At 41.6% G+C, this 23657-nt stretch overlaps 1 protein-coding gene across 1 annotated transcript in view; it reads right to left on the bottom strand.

The window, feature by feature from the left end:
• HOMER2 (homer scaffold protein 2) overlaps positions 1-23657 on the bottom strand; it is a 59928-nt gene that overhangs the window by 5755 nt on the left and 30516 nt on the right. The window contains exons 3-6 of the mRNA XM_086471572.1: positions 12678-12809; positions 5708-5800; positions 3602-3741; positions 1880-2036 (exon numbers count right to left, since the gene is read on the bottom strand). Coding sequence (XP_086327698.1) covers positions 1880-2036; positions 3602-3741; positions 5708-5800; positions 12678-12809 — 522 coding nt within the window. The remainder of the gene's footprint in view (positions 1-1879; positions 2037-3601; positions 3742-5707; positions 5801-12677; positions 12810-23657) is intronic.

Raw genomic sequence — 23657 nt, 5'->3', positions numbered from 1 at the left:
ACCAACACAAGACTATAAGGGATGGGTTTTCTTAACACAGCAAGGAGAAGAAATCTCTCCAATGCTCCCAGCTTTGCCTCGTCAGGGGTTGCTTATTATTCTATCTGGAGTACAAGGGACACAACATCAAAACTTTGGTGGGGAGAACCAGTTCAGAGCAGCATACGCCGCTTTGTTCTGTCGCCCAGGGATGTGCTTTGCTCTCTCCATACCTCCTCCTGGCAGCTCTGGACTTAACTCCCAGGAGATTCACTTCCCACAGGCTGACAGGCCAGCTCATTAAAATATGTACTTTATTTCTCAGCTTCACGTTGCTTTGGGATTATAACTTCCCTCATTTGAAGAAGGTAGAGCAATATGCAAAAAATTCTGACCCAATTAATATAGGAGAAGGAACTTCCCAGGGTGCTGCAGTGGTGCAGTGTGAGTACCAAGCAAGGAACCTGCTTGTGGTAAAGCTCAGAAATCTCTCTGTAGATTCAAGAGACAGTGCACTATACATACAGCATTGCTGCAGTCTGGCTCGCCACTGGTACAATAACTTCGCAGCTGTAGTAAGGCAGTGTTTTGATAATTTCTTCATATCTGGGCTACAGCTACCAAGATGTGGCAAGTTTCATCAGCTAATGTTAATAAGAACAACTTTTCTCTGCAACAGCATAGAAAAGTAAAAAACTACACCACAAATTAAGTTCTTTTCTTATAACATACTGTTTCAAAAAGTGACTGGATATAGGAACCCAAATCATGTAACAATTAATATTAATTTGTTAACGTAACATCATTTAATACTGCTCTGGTTTAATCTCTGAATTACCACTGTGCGCACCTAAAATACACGCAAACAGAGAGTCTCTGCCTTGGGAAAAGGTTGCTCCATGTAGATTTTCAGTGCTGACAAACTTCCCAGGCCACCTCCAATGCTGAAATACTACTTCCAGCCTTCTGACATTCAAAGAGATGCAAAATTCCTTCCCTCTTTGAAAGCAAACACTAAACCAAAAAAAATCCTCACCAGACTGATACAATCTGATCTCTACTCCAAACATCCCAGTGATCCACCTAAGCGAGCAGGAAAAGGATCCAGCTTTTCTAAAGACATTTAATTTGAATAGAGCGAAATTATCCCTGCAAGCAGTGCTCGTGGAAACCAGGCTCCCCCGTGCCAAGCCTGTGTGGGGCTGTTACACATAGCACAGCAGTATTTGAAGGACAGTACCAATGACTACTCTAAACTGAGGCTTTAAATATTTAAACTTCTGAAATGTTCTCTGCTGTAGCACCCTTGGTTTTACTGAGCACATCATTTCTCAGTAGTGTAAGAGAGGTGAAAGGCTTTAGACGATGCCTCTTTGCACATTTCTGGATGAGATGTGCTGGAGGAGCGAGCTCACAGCCCACAGCACTGAGGACATAACTCACGTCCTCATTCCCCTGCCCATCATCAGGATTTGCTTCTAATACTGAGTGGTTCCCAGCTTGGTTTCCTGTGGGCAATCAGGCCATAACGACGCCTTCTGCTCATTCATCATCTGCCAATATTTAAGTGAGCTTTGAAAGGGATATGCAACAGTAATCCCACTTTTAAAACCTTTCTGTTTTATCACCCTGGCCAGCAACCCCTGCTGACACCAAGTCTCCCAAATCAAGAGGGAAGGAGCTTCACGTGATGCGGCAGCACCAGTCCTCCTGCTGATACCCAGCCCTTTGAACTTCCCTGCCTGCTGTGCGCAGAGGGAAGCATCTGCCTTACCCACCCTCCGTCCACCTCCCTTTCAAAGACAAAATCTGCCTCCTAATACACACAAAGATAAAGCAGCAGAAATCCAAGAGAAAGAGCAACATGAGGAGCAGCTCTCCTGTGAGTATGCTCTGCTACCTTGCTCCTGAGCTGGTCGTTTTCATCCTTGCAGGCTGAGAATTGCTTCTTCCAGTGTTCGATGCTGGCCGCGGACTCCTGCAGCGCCGTGGTCAGCCGAGCGTTGCTCTCTCGCAGCGTCTGCAGCTCTGTCTCCCACTTCTTCACATTGGATGAACTGAGAAAAACAGGGCGCCATTAATAAGTGGCTTCACCTTACAATCCTGCCTATCGATACTCTTTACCTGACTGCAAACTCATCCACCCATGCTGTGTGTTTATCAATAATTAGTTGTTATAAGATCAAGAATATTCACATGGGCGCAGCTGCCTTTAGCCATTGCCTACCTAAGGAGAACATAAGCCTTAGTTTGTGTCTGCCAAAAGAAATAGATCTATCAACTCCAGTGAGTGACTCGTGCATCTGGAATAGAAGTTCTGCTGGCAAAGCGGGCTGTAGGGCTGAGCTGACAGCTGGGATCTCCACCATTTGCAAACAGGGGGTTCACCCCGGCACTGGGCATGGTCCGTGCTCACCTCCAGAGCTGCACGGCAGCGCCTCGCTGAGCACCTGCTGCAGCACAGGCCTGGGGATGTGGTACCCATGCAACAAAGTGACTCTATACATTTGCAGATAGTACAATAATTCAGAACAGAAGATGTCAGGGGGTTGACACTATCTATATTTGATTTTTTTTTTAAATGCTCAGCCTTAAATATAAGTGTTACATAATGCTGAAGAGTTAAACTACTCATTCCCCAAAGCTTCAAGCTGCAGTGTAGAGCACAAGATTAGAGAGTGAATGGAAGGAAGCCTTTGAAACTCCCTACATGCTAGTTGCTACTTGCCTGTGGAGGTGTCTTCAGCAGGAGGAATGAGCAAATGTTACGATTTGAAACAGGTTACACTACTGAAATGCCAATATGGAGAGATGATGTACTTCAAATATAATATATGCAACCTTAGAATTGCTCACTGGTGCTGCTTATGGTGCTGCTGCCTTATTTTTTAAATAGCCTTTTAAGAGTAGCTTGATCCTCTTTAGATTTTCTTTCCATTCACAGATATATTTACATGCAAGAGGCAGACAAGGCAAGATCCCAGTAGAGAATTAGTCTATTTTCATGTCGTAACTTTGCATATTCCAACGCCTGTATTTTCACTAAGTCTGCAAATCACTCTTCTCAGCATTTTCAAATATTTTATCAAAGCAAATAGCAGAAAATGTGACTTCAAGGAGCGTTGTCCACAGCTTAGAAACATCCTCCTAAGACTACTAGGCAGCCCGATGAAATTATATTTCTCACTTCAACTTTTTACAGTTGAGTTCATTCCCTTTTATAATTTTAAATACTCGTATCTATTTTCATCAAAGTAAATGTAGCAAACATAAAGAAGAAGAGAGATTGGCTTCACATGTTATCAGTAGCAATTGCTCCCCCATGGCTTTAATGTTATTTCTGTAGCTCCGACTTCACAAACGAAGGTGGTTATAAGAGTTGGCATCAGCAGAATAAAAGAGATCTTATTTAACCACGAACTAGATCAGGAAAAAAACTAAATGGTAAAAATCTCTCAACTGGATACAGGGAAGTACTTGCTAAAATCTGCTAATCCATCCATTCTGCTGCATCATTTTAAATTAATACAATTACATTTGAATAATTTCTGTTAATATCATTAGCCATCAGATAATTACACACACTATTCCAATGCAATTTAAGTATTAAAAGGAACTTCACCTTTGGGCTAGAGCAATTTTTAATTTATCATTCTCAGATTTGAGATGTGCCTCAGCAGGACCAACATGCGATGCCTTCTCATCATCTGTCCCGTTCACACTAGATGCTCGAGTGGAAGATGGTGTTTCACGTCCAGATTCCTGCAGCACAACACACAAATGAACACTGGGTATCATCACCTGCAACACCTCAACACCAATTTCTTTGTAATCTTGATCCCACACCATCTTGCTGAGACCTAGGCTGCATATGCTCTCCTGGCAGAACTGGTAACAAACACATACCCTTTATATCCTGGCTGCAAAGCTGGTCTGTTTAAAAAGAATGAAAACATGGTAATGGTACACAAAATGGAAGTTCAACGTGTTCAAAAAAAAATGTTTAAGTGCTCTAACTGACAAGGCTTGTGTTTTCTAAAAGTTGTTTTTTTAAGATAACAAAACAATACATAGAATCATGGAATAGGTTGGGCTGGAAGGGACTTTTAAAGGCCCTCTAGTCCAACCCCCCTGCAGTGAGCAGGGACACCTTTAGCTGGATCAGGTTGCTCAGAGCACCATCCAACCTGACCTTGAATGTCTCCAGGGATGGGGCTTCTACCACCTCTCTGGGCAGCCTGGGCCAGTGTTTCAGCACCCTCACCGTAAAAAATTTCTTCTTTACATCCAGTCCAAATCTGCCCACTTTTAGTTTAAAGCCATTACTCCTTGTTCTATCACAACAGGCCCTGCTAAAAAGATCACCTCCATCTTTCTTATAGGCCCCCTTTAAGTACTGGAAGGCCACTATAAGGTCTCAGCCTTCTCTTCTCCAGGCTGAACATCCCCAACTCTCTCAGCAGGTCCTCACAGAGGAGGGTGTTCCAGTCCCCTGATCATTTTTGTGGCCTCCTCTAGACTCGCTCCAACAGGTCCATGTCTGTCTTGTGCTGACCCAAACACAGCACTACAGGTGGGGTCTCACCAGAGCAGAGCAGAGGGGCAGAATCCCCTCCCTTGACCTGCTGGCCACGCTTCACTTGATGCAGCCCAGGATGCGACTGGCTTTCTGGGCTGCGAGCGCACATCGCCGGCTCATGTCCAGCTTTTCATCCACCAGATACAACGCACCAACACAGTGCACCTGGAAGCACATGAAGTCCAAAACGAAAATAAAATAAAAAAAAAGAACATATTGCACCTCCAAAGAGATAACATTCATGCACTGCTTGGTGCTGATCACCAACAGAGAACAAAGTGAACTATAAAGGCCACGACCAAAGTCTTTAATAAATTAGTATCCAATATCGGCCTCTCTGACCCCACAAAGGGGGTTAGTTGCAAGACAAGAAGGCTGCAGCAGCTTTTTTCTAATCATGCATCTGAATTCCTCTCTGATCAGAATTTGCCTAACTTTACTCCAAACATTAGCCTAGGCCAAGAATGCCTGCTGAACAGGGCTCATTCTTACCTAATGTGTATGAACTCACAGTCAAACATACAGACAGACTGGGACAACACTCAATTTCTTCAATTTGTAAGAACCCCAGATCTCCCCGGACACAGAGGCACTTGGCTATATCAAGGTGTGCTGTCCAGAAAAGTGTATTGTACAAACAGGCAACACAAGCTTCTTCCAACCACTCACTAAGCCTCTGTTCCCACACCACAGCTTTCCATTAGTCACACCTCGGCAACGAAACACTGGGGCCACAAAGTCAGTCTGCCCGTTGCCAAACTGAACCCCTACCAAAGCAGATTAGACAGATGACAAAAAGAAGTATCTCGATGAATCTCATTTACTGTCTGCTGAAGCACTACACTGACTTACTTTCCAGCAACCCAAACTATGTGTAACAGCACAAATCAAAGGACATATAGCTTTCCCTGTTAATATATAGCAGCTAAAGAACCGCTGAAAAAAATTAGATTTAAATGAAGGCAAAGAGCATGGATGGATGAAAAATATTCCTCTGACAACGTTAATGTACAGCAGCTGACAATTACCTTCGGCAATCTTCATTTTACATACTCAAAGCTTGCTGCCAGAAGCTGGTACAGTCCATTAGAAAATTTACCTTTATTATTTATCCTGTATGCATACAGGTATTAAAGCTAAATTACAAACCTGGGAATGATTGCTTGAAGTCTCAATTTTCTCTTGAGACCTGTCTCTTGCTAGTTTGGCAGCTTCTTTTACTTCTTGGAATTTCTCTGCAAACTGGAAAAAGTATGAAAGATATTTATTAAAATGATTTATCATCTATTAAGCTGGTCAGATTACTGTCTTTATATGGTTCACAGATCTCCAAATGTGAACAACTAATTTTGATAATTTAAAATTTTTGGCAAGAAAAAACATTTTAATTCTTTGGCAGGGAGGTTCTTTCAAAAGGAATGGGGGTGTTTCTAAAAGAGGGACAACTCTGTAGCTCTGGCTGATCATAGCAAGAACCCATGGAGAAAAACAAGCTATTAGTACCTCCTGGTTTCATTCGGTTTTGTTTATTTCCTCCCCCTCCTCCGTTTTACTTGGTGTTGACAGTCTATTAAAGTTGAAAGTATAAAAGACACATTTGGATTAAAAAAGTACCATTATCTTTTATTCCTAAGAGCAAGTCAATTAAATTAAAGAATGCAAATGAGCTCATTTGCAGGATACAAGCAAGGGCTTATCAAGACATAGGAAAAATGAGATGAAGGTAGATCTGAATGTATGATGGGGCCATATGAAAACACAGCTTTTCTGGTCTAATTTTCTTATTTCTGGCAAAGATAAAGGTAGAAGACTCTAAGGAAAGGCTTGAATGCTTCCTTGTAAAAGTGTTATACCAAACTGGGGGAGGCAGGGGAAAGGAAAGATAAAGATGAAAAGTAACGATCCCAATCTGTACAAGTTGCTGCAGGACATCTGCTCCGAAGTCAGTCTGGCACTTTTGAAATAGAGGTATTATCACAGCCAGTCAGGGTTGCAGGGCTTTAACACTTTAAATAGTGTTTAAAGTTTTAAAAGGAGGATTGCAAAGATGGAAGAAAAGACATAATACACAATTTATTTTTTTCAATTAAGATGTGTTCAGTATAACAATGGGTAACTTTGTCTTTCTGTTAAAGCAGCTCAGTCCTGCTTGCCTCTGTTTTAAGAAACTTGAAATGCTAGAAAGGAAAGACATATTAAAAGTAAAAATATAAATAGATGTATTTTACTGCACAGTTTGTGAATTAAAGGATTGCCATTATATCCTTGGATAACTCAGAACACTTACGACAAAATTGTAAATAAAAGCATGAAAGAACCCCATCTGATTTTATAGTCAAGGAATGAGAAGAATAATTATGCACTTACTAATCTTATCTTCTAACTTTTAGATTTACAGCAGGTATTTAGCATGCTGTCTCTCAGTAAAATACTGGGACTACGAAGACTGATAAAACAAATCTTCAACTGGTCCAAGAGAAATCTGGCACCTGTGTTTTGTATTAACACACACAAATGGAAATTTCCAGCAAACACGTACATCATTCTTAAATCCCGTTGACATTCTCAAAGCTGAGTGAAATTTTAGGTGTAGACTATGACCTGTGATGATGCTTACGAATGAAGATCAAGCTCTCGAATCCAGCTGTTTTCTATACAACAGCTGAAACTGCATATGCAAAGTACGTGCTCTAGGATGGCAGTAGCTGCTATCTGATGGCATGTGCAGTCACTACACACACAAATGACTTGATTACCTTTGTAGCACTGTAAAGATCATTAGGAACAGCTACATGACATTTCAGCCTTAAACGATTTAACTCCAACTTTACACAAAATGTATCTCCTGCTGTGACAAAACAGCTATAACAAACTGGTTATTTCTAAAATATTGTATCAACAGTGAATTCTACACTTGGATTTCTTGCAAATAGTAATGGGCTGGTTTGAGTCTCTCTTTTACAATAAATCTTTATGGGCAAGTATGAAAAATTTATGAGGGTTCTTCATGGGCTATTTGAAAGACAAAAAGAATTGGAAGTGATCTATCCAATTTTATTTTTGCAGCTATCTTCATAAAGCAGACACGAGACTGCTGTGAAAAATTATGTGAGATGAGAAGAAAAGGACATTTTTCCACATTTCCATAATAAAAAATTGTATATGACTGAGCAAAGCTAATCTTCAGTATAAAACCAATAATGCTTATTGCACAATAGTTTTCACTCTTGTTTAGTTTACAAACACATGTTTTTAACACATTTGCTTTCAGAAATAAGTACAAATAACCGAACTTTTCACCATCTTTGTGACAGATCTTCAGCTTTAAGAGTCAAAATATTACTCTTCATTCTTATCATTGCTACAAATGTAAAGACAGCTATAACAGAAACAGTAATGAAAGACTGTCTCTGGATTTTGTTTACCCCATACACTTGGAAACAGTCAGTGCATAAAGAGTTCTGCTGCTGGTTCTTTTTCATTCTTAGCTAATTAATACCTGCTAGCTTTTACTAACAGTCTATTTTTGAAAGCTACAGAGGATCCCTTGGCTTGTTATGAAATTAAAGCCTTTCACTTGATTACTCTTCTGAGTGCAGCAACACGGTGGTGACAGCCCAAACTTGTGTACCATTACCAACGCTAATTGCTACAGCAGCAGACCAGGCGTTTCTGAAGCTACCCAGATCCCGAGGCTGTCTCTGACAGTGACAGCAAGGCCACAGTGTCTAGTCACTGGCAGAAATTAGAGATGCTTTCTCTCTAATAACTGATTAAACATAAATAATTGAAAAAGAATTGATACTACAAAATCATGTGCCACCTTTAAGATCTAAGTTGAATTTGAGTTATCAAACCATTGCAACAATAGGGACTGCTTTTTAAATGTGAAATTCCTAGTTAAAAAGTGAAATAATCTTCTGGTTAGTAAATGAAAACCTGGTAAATGTGGTCTCGAGGGGCAATGCACGTATAAATACCGAAAACCAACTAAAAAAATCATCATGCTGCTTCTCCTTCCATCTTTACTCCCTTCATCTTCCCTTTCCTCCACCCTTGTCCACAGGCAGACAAAGTTCCCCAAAATTAGCAAAAAAAGGCTGGAGTAGGAGAAATGCCAACTAAACATCACTCCAGTAGTCCATCATGGATTATATGATGTGTCTTCCCATGACCCAGGGAAGCTGTGAGACCAAGCTGCAATATGGAAAAGATTTGCTGCTACCAACATTTGGGAAGGCTTTCAGTCTAAGGCTGCTGCAGCCCACGAGCACTGGCTCATTAAGAGTCTTGGCCAGTGAAATCTAACGAGGACTCAAGGATGCTACTGTGCATTATACTAACTATTTAAAGGCTGTTCAAATCTGCAGCCAGCTTGTCACCTGGAGAAATACATACATATGTATTTAAACAGACCTTCTTAACATTTTTTACATTGAAAAGCATTATTTCATATGTGTAAATTTTAAGCTCCTGATCTGGCATTATATTTTACGTTTCCTACTGACAAATTGTGCCAGAGTCAGATGAAACAGCTGCTCCCACCCAAAAGCACTCTCATAAATATTTCATCGCCTGCTCGGTTTGCAGAAAGCTGAGTGATGTGACGATCCTGTTGGGGAGCACCACTGTGCCATGACCCACAACGCACGTGTCACTTTGCCCCATGGCTTTCTCTGGATCAGCCCTCAGTACTGGGCAGATCAACAGGAAACAAGACTATTTACTCCGGAAAGTAGCTGGTAATTTCCTCCAGCACAGCCAGTGCACTGCCAGCACGGATGCTGGTTGGACTGGGGTGGGAGGGGGGGGCTGTGCTGCATGCTGGGGGCAGGGGCAGGCTCTGCTCCGAGCCTTCTCCTCTGCAACCCAGCACCTGGCAAACACCGCACACAAAACGAGCACACATCAACAGATATAAAGTCCAGTGCTTCCCAGATGCTGGATGTATTTGCTTTATGCCATGCAAAGTCTAGGTTTACTGGGTTTCTCACCTGTACAAAGCTTTGTCCCTATGCCCTTGACTCCCTCAGCTCCTCAGAGAGCATGTCTGTGTCGAAGCATCCTGAACAGTAGCAGAAATTTTACTTAACCACTTCATGTGCAAAATACATCACTACCTTTACAGCACCAGCCCTGCCTCTTCATCACACCCAGGCACACCATTAAGTCTCTTTTGATTTCTGTTTCGATTTGGCTGTAGCCATGTTTGAATAATGTCTTGAGACCCTTTTGAGGCACAGGGTGGGAAGGAGGGAAAGGAGGGTCAGCAAGTCCTGCAAAAGATGTCCCGAGTAGGACATCAGCTTTAAGCTCTGGGATTCTCCCAATCAATATGAACAGTAATTAGGTTACTAGGTCACTGAATGCAGTTTTCATTAATGGCTCATGTTTAATTTGAACTGCTTTTCCCTGTAGGTACGCATTAATGCTTAAGCATCTCAAGAGAAGCAAGGCATTAGGAAGAGGCAATATCTTTTATTAGGTCAACCAGTATACTTAAAAATGCAGACTTTTTAGGTGTGCTAACCTCTTCTCCTGTCTCATTATTATTCATTGTTCTCAGCAGACATTTTTCAGCTTTATTTATTTATTTTAAGCCAGGGCTATTGATCCCTGGTTTAGTGGACTTATAGTGTGTCCTTCCAATTCCTGACTAAAAGCTTCAAATATTTCCAGTAAAACTGTAAAGCTTTAATTTATATTTTTATAAAGAGTATAATGATATCAACATAAAGTGAAACTTGATTTTACTATTCCCAATACACCTTTACATCTGTAATCTCCCCACCATCTCTGATCTTTCTCATTAATGGTTCAATAATTAAACCAAGGAGCATGGATGATATGGGATATCTTTGTCCCATTGCTTTGCATGGTGGTAATAAACCAGATTTTCTTACATTTTCCAGCTAGATAAAAAAAAAAAAAATCTGAAAAGTTAATTAGATCATCTTGAGTCATTTTCGGAAGTGCTCCCCTTAAGCTTCCCTTCGATATTCTGACCAGGAAAAGTTCTTCTGCTGATTTGGGAAGCTTTTCCTGCAAGTAGAAGGCTGTATTACTGACAGTGGGCCCTTCAGCAGGTCATGCAGTGCAAACACATGTGCAAACCACTCTGGAGAGAAACACAGCTGGTGCCAAGGCCCCTGTGCCCACACAACATGTTTTTCATATTGGCTGTAATCTGGCCACGTGAAACTGAAGAGCTGCTTTCTGATATGAGCACTAAATTTATTCTAAGTACATGTTTGGGCAGTTTTGGAGAATATGGTAAAATCTCTTTAATTAGGGTGCAAGGACCTCCAAACGTACCACATGCCTTATATATCTCTTGTCTCCTGAGTCAGCCTCAGCACCACCCGCTCCACGTGCCATGTGGTGCGTGTTTGACCCCAGCCAGCGCTGAGGTACCATGTGGTCACCTGTCATGTTGCAGAGGTGTGACTTCAGTAACCCAGGATTAAAAATTACTATCCAGTGGTGCTAATTCTTTTATTTGGTGTCCAAAGGTTGCATTGTATCATGCTTATCTGTTACTCAAAACAAATTATTCCCCTAGGTCCTCCCACATTACCATACTACTTATTAGCTACTATGAACACATCTTTGCCACAGGAGTGGAGAATATTCATAGGTGGAATGAGCAGTCCTCTACACTTGAGTAAGCATCATAAAACATAACCAGCACCAGCACCTCATTTTTAAAAACCAAGTTTGCATGTGATTGATTGGGTGGCCTTAGAATCCCAGAAGAGCAGATTACTGCCGTGGCACCTTTATGGGCACCCAAAGTCCAAAAGGAATTAATATGAAAAGCAAAATATGCTTCACCTTTAAGAAATACTTGCAAAAAATGCAATTCACTGGAAATTGCAAAAACTCAGTAAGACAGACTTAGTAGAATAAATTCCTATAACAATTCAGTTGATGGAAAAGCCCTTCTTCTATTGCAATGGTCTGCCTTTGCTATTTTAGACACTACAGGAAACATCTTGTTCTCCTGATTCTCTTCTTATCAAAGCACACAAGAGGACAGCAACACATGCCCAAGGACACAATGTTGAGTTAACCGACAAAACCCAGTGCCAAATAGCCATGCTTCAGGTGTCAACTATGTGTTAGATAAGTAGGGTTTTTTTTTTTACTACATGAACAAACATCTCAGCTGCTTGAGGAGCACTTGGCAAGACCACTAATCTAATGACAGAGGATGTATTTTAAACTGCCGGTTATTCATGCCAAGAGATGGCTCTAGATTTTACAAGCCTGCAGTTGTAGCCAGTGCCTGGTCTAGGGAAGTGTTACATTAATACCAAACCCACGGCCAAGTCTGCCCACTGAGAGGCAGCTCTGCCAGCAAACCTGGCGTCAGGTTTGCTCCCCGGCTACTCATCCCGCCGTCACTGCCACAACTCACTGCTACCTCCTCAGGTCTGTGATAAAGCAGCTTTGGGTCAGGGTTGCAAGTCACACCACTGAGTTGAAGTGCCAAAACCACAGTATTATTTTAACCCAGACCAGTTTACCGAGCCTCCTGAGAGCACGGCCCCACCAACAGCGGTATCTGCAAAGCACGGGCACCAGCGAGCCCTGGGGGCTGGCAACTCCTTTACCTTGGTCAGCTGCAAACAGCAGCAACTCCTCAAAAGGCACATTTCTGAGGCTGGGACAGCAACTCTCTTCCTTCAGTCACATTAGGCAGCCCTAATGCCAACAGTCCTAGCATATCAGTGGTTCCCTTTGCTTTTGGTGCCACTTTCAGCTGAAATGAGCACATAGGCCAGGGAGACGCCAAAAAATACTACAGAGTTCAGTTTGTTCCTGTAAACATCTGGAAACATAAATGCTTCCAGCCATGCTAGGCAAGATATCATCAAGATCACCTCACTACTACCATCATCAGTGGTCAGATTTAATTTACAGTTTTGACTACAAAGTTTGCAATAGAGACTGCTTCTGTATATGCAGACATCGGTAATTATAGGAGACAGGTAACTTGCATGGATGAAGAGCACTTGCAGAAGCATGCAGCTCAGAAGAGGTTGGATGGGTATATGCAATTCTTCATTAATAAGAAACAGGACAGCCTTTGCAGCAGTTCAGTGAGCCCTGTTACCTTTGTCAGCTGCTGCTCGGAGGGAAAGCCCAAACCAAAGACAGTATTTGCTCTGCTGTCCGCCCACTGGCCGAACTTCTGCGATGTTTTAGTGAAGGTCATGTTGGGTGTGATTGTGCTGTTTATAATCACCTGTTTAAAAACAGACCAAAAAAGAATTAAAAAGTAGAAACCACATTGGAAATGCACATCCTAGCAACAATATCATCCAAAGCAATTAGCAGTCTAAATTGGGAAATTGCTGTATTCAGAAGATTTTTTTCCCCAAACAAAACAGTTTCTATCTTGTCTCACTTCATGCAGGAATTTTGATGTTTTGTCTTCTTTTTCCAAAGCACTATCACAGTTCTGCAGTTAAACACTGCTTTGGGAATGTCACTGAATTCAAAGCAACAGTAGGGACAGGAGCTATAAAACTGGTAAAGATGAAAAATCCTCTTTTTTTCAGCATTACAAAGGCAAACAGCTACTCCCACCGCCCCACCAGGCACCCAGGATGGCCCGAGGCCTCCAAGCAGGGTGTCCAGCAGCAACACCTGCCCTCAGACTGGAAGAGTAAAGGTATTTCTGCATTTCTCCATCTGGCCTCAGGCCTCCACAAGTAGGATGGCAGAGACATGTCAGAAATCAAAAAAAACCCAGAACAACAAAAACCAAGATAAGGTGAAATAGCTTAACAGTGAGTTTAACTTGGGAGGGTGGTGAAGTGCATCATCAGTACCAAGCGTGGGCCTCAAGACAAACATTCTGCCACTTCACACAAGTTAACTAATACCTGCTTCACCACCAGCAATACTGAAAGCAACAGTGGTTCTTGTAATTAAAGAAATAGCCAACAAGAGGAAGGCTGTTGGGATGAGGTCTCTAAGGAACTTAGTGGAACAAGCATAAAATGTAATCTTGCAAAAAGGAATGAGATATATGTCAGTTCATTATCAAAAACCTTAACTTTATTTTCAAGATACATCATTATGTGAGTCTAGAGACTCCTTCCCCTCGAAATTAATTCATGTACAATGTTCTTTCTGCTAACAGAACAGGAGCTTTCTTTAGTAATGTGTATTTCTAATATGCAAATTATGCAGTAATTAAGCCAAATCTGTGGGACAGTTTAATTAACATGATCAGGAAGTATCCTGGCAACATAATTTACTATGTATTCCAAGCAGTTTTTTTTTTCTAAGCGATCATTTACATTTAGCAAAAAGTGTGAATTAAGTTTACCAGAGAAATATCTTTACTTGCCTCTGTCCCCTCCCTGACCTCTGAGCTCTGTGCTGATGCTTTTATTTGCTTTCTTAGAAATTGCTCAACTTCATTGGTTTCCTCTTTTTGCATCATCACTTTCAAATAAACATACGATTTTCTGCCATTTCCTACCACTGAAAGTTTCACCAAAAGGATCAAACCAGAGGAGGGCCAGGTGGCTGGTACCCCTGAGATTGTTTTTGGCACGGCAATAAACAGGGTGAGGAAGGGGGAGAGGTGACTCTGCAACCAGCACTGGCCAACACACACCATACAGACATCAGCTTTCAGAGTCAAAACATCCTTTTGAACAGCCAGTTGACAGGCAGAGGTATAAGCAAAGCTGCCCAGATGTGCTCTCTCTGGTGAAGTCACACAACAGAAACACAGCCAATATAAAAATCTAAGTGTGATTTCAGACATTCAAATTAAACCAAAGATTTTATGTAGGGTTTTGACAATGCAATGAGAGTATGATATGAGGACTGCCATGACACAAAGAGTCACAAGAACAGGAGGAAAAGCTACCACCAACCCAGAAAAATCAGGATGCTTTCCAAAAACTTTAAGGGAAGTGCTGATGTTTATTTCTTTTTTAAAAATCTTACATCAGACAGATTAACTACTTACAAATGTTTAGCTTCTCAAGTTACAGAATTTATTTTAGAAGCTATGAAATACCCAGAAATTTCAAGTCATGAAAAGTATAATTTCAGTCCTAATGTACCTATCAAATTAGACATCTGTGGGGAAAAAAATAATAAAATGACCCATTTTATTGAAAGGCAAAAACTTTACCCACTGGAAGCAGACTCTGAGAAGAGTAAAATTCTCCCATAGCTCCTACAATAATAATTGAGCAAATACAAATACTAAAAAACCCCAAAACACAACAAACGTATCTTTCAGATCAGAGGCCAGTATTATCAGAGACATGATAAAAGCAATAATGAAGCCTGCAAACTGTAAACCAAGGAACACCTTATTGAGTGACGAAATGCACTACATTAGCTTAGCACCTTAGAGGTTAGTTTTTTCTATAGCCAGCACAGAATCCAAGAAAAGGTTGTGGGGATCACACACCTTCAAGAAACTGACAGTTCATCTGTTATATTTATAATAAGCTGCAATTAGTGAAGCTGCCTGGAAGCCGGCTCTGCCTTTTTTTTTTTTTTTTTTTCCTTAAATCCTCCTCTGTCAGTCAGGCACTTCAGAAACGCTGCGTTTCCACAGAGAAATGAAAACCTAAGTAGAAGCTTAGGAGATTAAATCAGAGCTCATGGAAACAGTTCAGAGGAGCTAGATGCTGTGGGTACATCTCACTTATCCACCCAGTCGTCCTCCCCATACTCATCCCATCGCCCCGCCGCACTTGCAGAAAGATGCTGTAATGTTAAACTTTGGGAGCACCAGCCTGTACATTCAGTTCCTGTGAAAATCTGGTCACAACAGAGACACTACATTGGCCAGGGAACAATCATGTTGGTTGTGTTTAGGAGAAAGAAAGGGTGTTATGACTTCAAAGAACAATGAAAAGAGAGGCTTGCAAGCACTCTTGCCAGGTCACTCAGCCTATCCCCCCTCCCGAAGCTAGCTCACCCTCGGCTATGTGAGACCAGAAGGAAAGTACTCCCTGCCACTCCTCCACGTCCTGGGCAGAAGGTCTCCAGCCAGGGCAGAAGGCAAGGGAAGCATTTGTGGCCACCACAATAGGAAAGTTCAACCAAACTGGGAAAACTCCTTTTTTTCATAAAAGAATGTGCCAGAATTTTCAAGTTTCAAAGGAAGAACGAGCTGAGAGGAAGGACACAGAAGGAAAAGGGTACTATTTGAAAGTTGCTGCAGGCAGGATGAGCCTGCGGGTTCTTTTCCACCCCTACCTGAAATCCAGTATTATAATTCTGTAAGAAAATGCCACTCGTCAATTCAAATGTGCTCTTACAAAATAATTTTGCATTTGGCCCTCATTTGTATAATACACCCACAGCGCAATTCCAGCTGCATCAGAAAGCGGAATAAACTTGTGGACTTTCATCCAGGATAATGGATTCAAAAGACAAACTACTCTCTAATCAAATGCAATCAATCCCTGAAGTGGTTAAAGAGTTCTCCCTAAAGACAAAGCCAAAGAGGAGCATAATATAATAAGCACCTTACAGAGTAATAAACTCATTCATCATACTGAGTTGTCTACATGCAGTTAAAAAAAAAATACTGCCTTTGCTCTCATCTACATGCAAGCATATCAGATGGCAAACATTCCTGATACATCCACATAAGCCAAACAAAATCTCATATTAATTTCATTTCCTTTGGGAGAAAAACAATCCTGACAGATCTAAATTTTTATTTGACGATGACACAGAAGAACGTTCACAGTACAAGGTAGCACTACATCAACCAGAAATGACTCCAGACATTTAGAAATACAGCCGGTATATTCATCAGATAAAAGTGAATGCAAATAAGCTGGCATAGAGCAGAACATTCATAGGCTGTAACACACCCATCCCGCTGCCTTCCCATGGAGAGAAACTGCCAAATAAATTAAGGAAGGAGAGGTCACAAGACAACCCAAGTGCGTAGAAAGAAAAAAAAAAAATCTATTGGCAGCTCATGCTGTTTGTAATATATGTTCAGTGACCACGCATACAGCTGCCATCTCTTTTCGAGGACGCTTCAAGTATTTAACATGTTCCCTTCCCACACTCCCCGTACCACAATAGTGCACTAAAGCAGAAAAGCCGATGTGGCTCCTGAAAATATATTTTCCCAAGTCACTGTTTCATTAATGTAAGATGAACGTGCGTGTTGGCTGGCGGGAGTACAAAGGGAGCAGAGCTGGAGCAGCACACAGGGGTTTGCTGGCTTGGCTCACAGCATACACCCTGGTTGCATCGTCCCCAGCTTGCCAGATGCACAAGAGGGAAAAGCAGAGACGAGAGTGAGCTCAGCTCCAAGGGGAGGAGAGCAGCAATCCCGGTGGGCACTTGGCAGAGCCACTGGCACAGCCCCGAGGAGGAGGGCCAATGCACCAGCAGGAACTGGCCAGGACACTTCCTCTGATGAGCCACCCACCAAAGGGGATGATGAGCCAATTCAGCCACCCCATCACAAGCTTCTCCACCTGGCAAAAGACGGAAATAACAGCTATGAAACAGCTAATTAATATATTAGCCAATATATTTTGGAACTGCATTAAATTAAATCAGAAAAGGGCCCCTTATTTTGGGACAAGAGTGTCAGCTTAGGAACTATTCTGGAATTTCCCCTTTAAATTCACATCACCTGTTACTCTGAAGTAACCTCACCTCCAGAAAAGCCCCAAGGCTTGAGGCCATAGGATCTACTCATTAAGAAGTCACTACATTAAAACCTCCCCATTTCACTTTCACACCTCTGAATATAAGCTTTCCAGTTTGCAGCCCTTGTGAAATTTAATTTCCCCAACCCACCAGGTTGCTAATCTTCAGTAAAGATGTATCCCAGTCTAAAAACAGAATTGAAGACGGAAAGAAGCTGCTAATCCTCTGGCCACAGCTATCACAGGCTCAGCAGGTTCTTCCAGCTCATCAAGTCAACATGAATCGGAAGGGCTTGTGACACTGGATGTGAAGAAGCGGAGACAAGAACGGATTTGCAGAGAAATTCCCCCTTTGTCCTAAATGTTCAGCAGCTCCCTTGTGGAATTAACCCACACACGTTTCCATGATTTGCACTATCCTGTGCTATCTACGATCTTTCCTACGTCTGCTGAGAGCTTCTAGAGTTAGCTGTAACATCTTTTCACCAGTATGTCACTGGTAATAAACTGATCATCTCACTTCTAGTCCTACAAAGCCAGCACAGACACACATACACATTGTTAATAAAGACAGCATTATTAAAGGGGAGAGACCCTTGCTGAGGCCACATAAAGTAAAGGAGAAGCAGCCCAAAGACATGTTCACAGCAGCATAAGAACTTGGGGATGAAAGAAAGAACAGCCTTTGGCCAAATCAGCAAACCTGTTACGCAGGAGGACTAATTATAGTTGTTTTACAAATTGGGGCCAGCAGATGTGATCAAATCTTTCTCCCCACCCTTCCCGCTAAGACTTTGTAGAAGGTCCTCAAATGAGAAAAAAAAAAAAAAAAAAAAAGCCTGGGAAAACTGAAAGTAGTAGTGGCACTTGTTCTAGCTTTGCTTTATCTGCTGCACCTGACACGTACATGGTGCTTTACCTGGGACAGGCTGAGGGTATGGATTAGTTAGACTGGGAGCACTGTAAACATATGGTAAGAGCAGCATTGGTTTTCTCCATTTTGCTGTTCCTCCTGCTCTGCTCCGTTGTTTGTGCATGACAGGCAGGGCAGAGCACAAGGCAGGCAACAGTTGGCAGGGCTGCTACTACCAGACTCCCGCTCTGGTTACCCACCATTTTATCCCTACAGTGCTAGTAAGCCTGGCCAGCCACTGCTTTTCAAGAGTTTCTGCTCTACACAGTTAACCAGGACAGCCGCTGTTTCACTCGTCAATGGACTCCAAAAGCTTCCACAGCTACATCATGTATTTCTGCAGGAGGCAGGAGCGGAAGGGGAACCGCAGCGATTCATCCGCACTCTGCAAATAGGAAGATGCCAGGAGGCCTTGCAAGCTGCAGAGGACTTGCTGCAGTCCGAAGCATTTACTTCCCCACTTGAGCACCCTCTGAAAAGAGGAGATCCACCTTTTATGGATAAAGTATCTCACATGTTGCTGCTGCTTGCTTTATGGGGAAAAGGGCCATTTCTACAGTTGCACACAGCTTTTTTTTAATCTTGCATCACCTTGCATCCCCTGGATAATTCCATGAATGATGAGGTTCATTTTTAACCCAAAAGCCAACAAATCAAACAAAAACCATATGGTTCTTGTCCTCCTTCAGAGATGTAAAAATAGCTCTCCCCCTCCAATAAAAAGACTAATAACTGTTTTTCCCTCTGGTAAAATATTTCTGTTGTAAAGCCCTCACTGAGAACCTGTCTAAATGCAATGAAAGTGGGTTCATGATTATGTGAATTCTATTAAGTAAATCTCCTGCTACACCTACTCCATTGCACTCTTTTTCTTCCCAAGGTAATTAACATCTCTGCAGAGTTGGCTTCCCACCTCCTCCACCCAGTCTAAATCTCTAAAATCTCCTATTTTTGCTTTGACATCTGACTAGATTTTTTTTTTTTTCCTTTTAGGCACAGCACACACATCCACCCACCCACACAATTCAAAGCACCAGCAGCTGTTTCATGAAAATCTACTGCAAGGATTTCCAAACCCTCTATGCTGGAACAAATTTGAAAGGAATTTCATGCAACATTTTACAAAATATATAAACCAAGATGCTTGTGTGTTACTTTCACATGAGATATAAGATTTCAAACTTATCAGAGACAGGGAGAACAATACAGTGGAGACTCTCTATTTCTTCCTACTGACTAAAATCGGGGTGAGGGAGAAGGTTGTGTTAGCTACAGTTAGATACAATTAAAAACCACCATAGTTATATCACATTCATGCTTTGGAGGATTTAGTAAAAGCATATAGTCTTTGTGGAGAGTATAACCACACCCCTGTATGAATCATTTAAGCACTAATCATTTTCTGCATCCTTCAAGCTTTATGACAACAGCTTCACTTAAGCCTGAAGGTCCCTCTGCAGAGGTCAGAAATGGCATGGCCACATGGCATCGTTAAAGACTCCTCTACTCTTAAACAACCTACACACCCCAGGGAGCAGTCAGCAATAGGATAGCTTACCACCTCCTCTCTAAAATCTGGAAAAAACATCCCTTGGCACAAAGAACGGCCAAGAAGGGCAGGTATACTCTTTTCAGGAGGTGACAGGATCTACTTGGCATCTTCTAAAGCACCTCAAAGTGGTTACTGTTAGATGACAATCAAGGGTAACCAGGTTTAGCAACACTTAGGAGCAATACACTAACATAACTGAAGATACAAGGTATTTACGAGATAACATAAACCACCAATCCCCCTGCATCCTCAGAAATGCCTCATCCCTTACTCTGCTGTTAGAAAACAAAGCTAGGTGCAGGTTAGCTGGGGCTCATGTGATCATCTTATTCACTCCTCAGGGAGAATCAGCTTTGGACTTCAGCTAGCATTTAATGGTTGACAGTCATTTATACTACTCCTCATTTTCCATCTAACAACAACTGTGCCATTGAATGCAACTTCACAATCCAGAATCAAGAAAGAAGCAATGCTGGGGTTTTTTTGGTGTTTTTGTTGTTGTTGTTGTTTTTTTGTGGGTTTTTTTGTAAACTAGAAAAATATTGCCTTGAATTATGTTTTGTGCTCAAATTTTAAGAATACACAATGCAGTGTAGTTTATTTATAAACTCCATCTGGCATGTCTTGATTAGCAAGTCTGATACATTAACTCTCCAAATAGGGATTTCCAAGTATTAGATACCTCTAGTATTACAGCAACGGGGTGAGGAGAAGGGGAAAAATCATTTATATAGTTGTTTCAGTGGACAAGAAATCCTAGAGTTTCATAAATCAGAGCTTATAGGAATTATTCTTTACTATGTTCAGTAGCTGAACTGAAACAAAAGAGGAAGAAAAAAATCCCAGATTAGGAAACTAACAGCTAACCAATGCTGAATTCATTGCAATTCTTGGCAGAAGTCCCTCATATCCTGGGAGGAGGCTGTGGAAAGCTCGTGAGGATGGACCATGTACTCAGTTCACTTTTGGACACAGGATTCCTCAGCCCCCTCAATCTCTTTTGGAAGAAAAAGGCAGCACAATGCAAAACCTGCAACCAAGCACCACTGTGCTCCCTGGAGTTGGGCGAGTAGGTATGGACGTTTTTGCCATCTATAAATTTGCCTATTTCAGTCTCATCCCACAGGTTTTGCTTTGATCAGCTAATGAAACCAAAAAGATGAGGGAAAGCAGCTGTAAACTCTGCCACGTTGTGCCTGTGTTGATGATGTTACTAAAAACTCGGAATTTTTTTCCTCGATTTTCACCTAACTAGAGGGGACTATTTTCACCAAAAATTTGTTCAAAATTCTTCAAAAGCTTTGCTAAGTTCAAGGACCATGACCTAAACCAGGAATCCTTTACTTGATTCCAAGTTTCTTTACAATAACATCACATGGTTTAATTAATCTCTCTGGCACGTTCAGATGCTACATTCATATTTGAGTCTGCTGATCAGAACCAACCCTGTGCGAAGCAGTTATGTGCTGAAACACTTTCTTTTACAGAGCTTTTCTGAGAATTTTATGGAGAGGTTTTAAAAAGGTATAATCTACCCAGACCAAAGTTTCCCTACTTGCTGGTGAGTGGTGCAGCAGGAAATCCTCTAGAATGGATTTTTATCTTTTCCTTTTTTTTTTTTTTTCTTTTTTAAAGAGTAACAAATTGCATTTCTGAAAAGGTTTCTGCAATCTCCTGGATTCAGCTGTGTGCAGTCTTTCCAGAGCCAGTGATACACGCACAAACCATACATACAAGTAGAAAGATGAGCCAGATAGGATCAAACAGCGGCAGATGTGCTTCTGTTCTTCTGTCAAGGATGCAGCTGTTGCCAGCACTTTGTTATCTTTTCTCCTAAGCTTACTAACCGGCTTCTGAAGGATTTTCTTCCAGAAATAATCCAGACAATGAACAGAGGATTTTTCACATTTCAAAGTTACTAACTTGGAAAGAGATTAATATAGAAACATGTAAGTGATATTTCTACAGCTCTAAACATTTTTTTTTTTTTTAAACCAAAACACATCCTCAGCAGATGATCATGATTTCTGGCTGATGCAGTCTCAAGGGACCCAGCAAACTTCCTGGCATTCACTTTGCTCTATTTCTCAGCTTTTGACAAGCTCTCTTTCACTTGAAGCCCCAGGTCTTGTTTGTGCATTTTTAATTCTTCCTTCCATTCCCAGCTCATCTCCACCAGTATTAGCAATTCTGAAATTACCATTGCTGTTAAGCCCTAACAGTATTTTTTATTTATCTTCTGAACACTCAAGGACCTGTCCACAGAAGTGCACCCCATGTTACTAACTCTACCTATCTAAACCAGTCTTGGCAACTTTTGAAGATTCTCCTGCAGACACAACTCCAGGCAATGTACTATCCTCCCAATTGCTAAACCCTGCACCTCCCCTCAGCCTGATTTTCTGCATACTTGATATCACCTTAAGCAAATAAAGGATGATGCAAGTGGATAGTCTCATCCTTGGCTGACAGCTCTGCTTCTTTATGCTGTATTTCTTCATCACCAAACTCCAAACAAAATGTTCTCGAGTTATTTTGACATCTAGAGACAAATAAAAACTCAAGTAACTTTGGTCAAGCTGAGTACACCACACAGACAGACCACAAATATTTTAAGATCACCAGGGACTGTTATTTTCCTTGATTTCATTCACTCTTATTTCAAAGATGTCTTTGAAAAGATCCTGGTCTATGTAGCAGAAGGATCCAGTGCACACCTCAGTGTGCTCACCCAACATAGATACTGATCCTCATTTTAAAATTTTCTATTTGCATCTGTCCTGCTTCAGCTTCCATTAACCCAAACATTCACACTTCTCTTTCATACTCCACAGGCTGAACGATCTATGTTTCCACAGGATCCCTCTGGAGCCTAACACTTTGGGCACACCCTGCCACCCCATGCAGACATCCTCCTGCCACTACGCCCGCACCACAGCTGTGGGGCTGCTGCTGACCCGGCACCTGCACCCCAGCCTTCACCAGAGCAGCAACCTCTGCCTAAGAGGCACCAGCATCACCCACTGACAGCAAATTTTCCTTAAATTAAGAGTTCTCACGGAATCATTCAAAGTGATGCCAAAAAATCTGGAAGTTGCATCACCACAACTCTAATATCTTCAAATGAAATCAGGAAATAGCTAATAAAAATACAAATTATTTGCTGTAAGCTGTTTCACTGTCTGAGTGACAGACCGGTTCCAGCTTAGGTTAGGCTGGTGCACTACGACTCAGGGCAGGAGAGATGTTCTCCTGCTTTTTATCTGCTCATCATACAAAATGAAAGAACTCTGTGAAAGGAGCAGCTGCCTCTCAGAGCAGCCCGATTCGACTTCATGATTTACAGCAATAACAAGCGCAAAAGACTGCAAAAAGCAGCTAGAGCCTCTTCAGGTGTCTTTTACAAAGTTGTTTAGCACAATTGGTACCAGAACATGTCTCCGGCAGACGGGCATTGCTCTCCAGCATGGGCTGGGAAACCTGAACCAGGAAAAGTTCACACTGCAGCTGCCTTTCCACACAAGTGAACATTTGGTGCACTTGTGTGGACAGGTCCTTGAGTGCTCAGAAGATAAATAAAAAATACTGTTAGGGCTTAACGGCAATGGTAATTTCAGAATTGCTAATACTGGTGGAGATGAGCTGGGAATGGCAGCAAACTCACCTGATGAGAGTGATCAAATGGCATCAAATTATTTTAAAGACTCTAGTATGGATTCACAGTATATACACACTGATATTATCACAGTTCCTCTGTCTCAACAGTAAAGTACTTATCTATTATTTGATGTATATACAACGATCATAACCCCACAACTAATGTTTTTACTTAATAGTCATCTTGCTAGCATAAAAGCAATGAGATGTTTATTATAACATACACACAAACTATGCACACTGGAGGACAGGATTAGCATTAAAATTATATTTTATACCATGTTTTTGTATTTCAAAAGATGTGCT

Source organism: Leptosomus discolor, chromosome 11 (genome assembly GCF_034619465.1).
Source record: "Leptosomus discolor isolate bLepDis1 chromosome 11, bLepDis1.hap2, whole genome shotgun sequence".
Taxonomy (NCBI): Eukaryota; Metazoa; Chordata; class Aves; order Leptosomiformes; family Leptosomidae; genus Leptosomus; species Leptosomus discolor.
The sequence above is the reverse complement of the archived record's forward strand: the minus strand, read 5'-3'. Positions and strand labels throughout refer to the sequence as shown.